The following is a 3,136-nucleotide window of genomic DNA, read 5'->3' on the forward strand; positions in this document are numbered from 1 at the left end:
CAACTCTCGGAGGGATTGGCATGGTAATGTACATGACAATGTTAATGTATTTGGTCTTGGCGGAATAGATCTGCTACGCTGCTGCTGCTGCTGCGGCAGAGCAAGTACCGAGACTTGCTACTGCCAATACATCCACAACATGCTGCCGTGAGCATGTAAAAAATATCGCTGCTGTAAATATAACATACATGAAATAACCCCCCATATAGCATACATGAATCACCTCGTAGCAGATCTATACAGGTGGAGCTGGGGAAGGTGGAGGGTTTCTGAAGCAAGCTGCAACTGCTACGGCAAGCACTAGTCATATATTTGAATGTTGAGCAGCGAGCTCATTGGCTACCGATACAGGAGAGAACCAATCAGCTGTGACATGTGATAATGATGTCATTAGGTCAGATTTAGTTAGACCTATCGGACTGTGCCATATAGAGTTTCATGCCAGAACTCTGTATGTAAAATTCTCTATGTAGGCGGCAACTATTCCTCGCATTCAAGGGATAGTTTACGCAAAAATGAAAAATCATTTACTCACCCTCATGTTGTTCCTAACATAAATGACTTTTTTCTTCGTTGGAACACAAAAGAATATTTTTTCTGAAGAGTGCTGGCAACTAAACAGTTTTGTCATTTTGGAATGACATGATGGTAAGTAAACAATGACAGAATTTTCACTTTTGGAGTGAACTATCCCTTTAAGTTTCCTCCAATGTCAGTCTGATGTTGTTGACCTGCAGAGACCTCACACTGTCTCTCTCTCTTTTCCTCCGGCCCGACATTTTTGGCCCCGTCATTTTTCACACACTCTGGCCTTAGCTGTCCTGAGGCAAGCAAGTCCTGCTACTAAAATAAGAAAAATATGCCAGTTGCTGATTCCGGGTTTTGTTCTCCACACAGTGACATTCCAGCCTCCTCTTGCTACAAAGAAAAAAAAGGATTGAGTTTTCAGCAACAACCTCTTAAGAATCTGTCTGTCATTCTTTGTCTACCTATCTGTCTGTCTGTTTTTCTGTCTGTATGTCATTGTTTGTGTGTATTGTTCTGTCTGTTTTTCTATCGGTCTGTCTGTCTGTCTGTCATTGTGTAGCTATCTGTCTTTCTAATGCTGTCTCTGGCTATCTGTCATTCTGTCAAGTTGTCTGTCATTCTATCTGTCTGTATGTCTGTCATTCTGTATGTCGTTCTTTTCTATCTGTCTGTTGTTCTGTTTGCTCTCTACTTGTATGTCATTCCCACTGTCTGTCTGTCATTTGTTTTTTTGTACATCTGTCTGTCTGTCTCTGTAATTGTCTTTCATTGTATCTGTATGTCTGTACACTATCTTTTTATCTTTCTTTTTTGTATGTCTGTCCTTTGTTTTGTCTATCTGTCTGCCTGTCTTTGCGTCTGTCTGCTGTCTGTATTTTTGCCATAAAAATTTCTGAACATAGCCACAAAAAATAGTCACAGAAGCTGGCATGGCATTAAAACAAACAAACAAACACCCTATTCTGTTTGTTGTCAGTCAGTCTTTCTCTCTGTTGTTTTGACTCTGTCTGTCCTCAGTGACCAATCTCTACATTGAGGCTGAAACATGTCTAAGAAAACTATTCTAGACAGTTGTTGTATTGCAGACTTGTGTCGTTCGCTCTCAGCGCCCACTTCCTGCATCGAGCTTCTGGAATTCTCTTTCATGCAAGAAACAGCACAAGAGTGTTCAAAGAGCCTGGAGAGATTTATGTGAGAGAGAGGGTGGCTAAGGGCCAGTGGAAGTGCGTGAATCCTTTTCACTCCTGCCTCATGGGAATGTTGGTTAGATCGGCTAACCAGCACTGGCCTTCTTGATACACAACCAGCACACACACACACACACGTGTGCACAGACTCAACAATAGACCTCAGCCCTTGGGTCCTCTCTGTCAAAGCCTGTCTCCTGATTCAACCCTATAGGGGCTTCTTAAAAGCACAAACCTCTATTTGATACACCTCCATCCAAGAGAAGCAAAGGAAGTGCTCCGTCTGTTATGGATTTTCCCTGATCTGTGCTTTTTTTAGGGTCAAGATTGTTAAAATTATTTTCAAACCATTTTATTTTTGTATATAGTCAGCACAGAGCAAGCTATCATATTCTTTCACTAACGCACACACACACACACACACACAGACACACAAATTAAAGGTCAGTACTGTAGCTTCTCTCTTTCAGGCTTTATTGCATACTGGAGTCTTTTGTCTGTGTTCAGCAATTCAGTCAGTTCAGGTGCATCTCAACACGGGCAGCTTTTGAAGCGGTTTGATGCACAATGTGTTCTCTTATGTGAGGGGGTGTTTGTGTGTGATTGCAATAATTTTGCTTTTTATGACATCAGCACAGCGCACTAACATCATGTGTTCCTTTCAGACTATCTACCAGCTTTATCCTGTGTCAAAAATGTACAAACCCTTCTCTATCTATCTATCTATCTATCTATCTATCATCTATCCATCCATCCATCCAACCAACCAACCAACCAACATAAATTAGTAATTCTTCTAATATTCATTCTCTCTTTCTCAGGTGGGGATGAAGGACAATCCTGCAGTAGATCCGATTATTCATGGGCTAAGAGGAGTGGTTCATCACGGTGAGTTTCCTCAGCGACCAGCACGGATCAACTCTAGGCATGACGAAGCGGATATCGTCCTCTTTTGGAAGGCCAAACAAAGCAGTTTCGCTTTCACAACGAAACACACAGCATCTTCACGACATGGCGGCAGCAACAATATTGCCGTGCAAAGGCAAAAGACCGTAAACTTGGATTTTTGTCGAAAATTAGTTATTGGTATTTTTGGGACATTCAAGACATCCTTTATCATGTGCATAAGTATCTTCGCAATCTACCAAACAGCTCCACATAAAAGTACTGTAAAGACTAGATACCTTGGCAGCAATACGTAATCGTGAATATGAATAACCTTTAAAGATTTTTTTTTCTTTTTGTAATGCAGATTATATGTTTAACTTTTAGTCTGCTTGTTAAGGTAAAAAAACAACAACAAACAATTAATAGAGTCACATTACTATATGCAATAGCCTATATGAGATAGCCCATGATCGCTAGCTTTTATACAGGTGTTACTATAACGATTTTGTAAATGGTGATCAGCAACCAAATAT

At 40.7% G+C, this 3,136-nt stretch overlaps 1 protein-coding gene across 1 annotated transcript in view; it reads left to right on the top strand.

Annotated features, from left to right (window-relative positions):
* The window catches only part of LOC107750996 (protein tyrosine phosphatase receptor type G), a 286,241-nt gene that overhangs the window by 212,586 nt on the left and 70,519 nt on the right, over positions 1-3,136 (top strand). Inside the window, exon 6 of the mRNA XM_016566564.1 lies at positions 2,537-2,603. Coding sequence (XP_016422050.1) covers positions 2,537-2,603 — 67 coding nt within the window. The remainder of the gene's footprint in view (positions 1-2,536; positions 2,604-3,136) is intronic.

This window comes from Sinocyclocheilus rhinocerous, unplaced genomic scaffold (genome assembly GCF_001515625.1).
Source record: "Sinocyclocheilus rhinocerous isolate Xijiao unplaced genomic scaffold, SAMN03320098_v1.1 scaffold1864, whole genome shotgun sequence".
In the NCBI taxonomy this organism is placed as follows: domain Eukaryota; kingdom Metazoa; phylum Chordata; class Actinopteri; order Cypriniformes; family Cyprinidae; genus Sinocyclocheilus; species Sinocyclocheilus rhinocerous.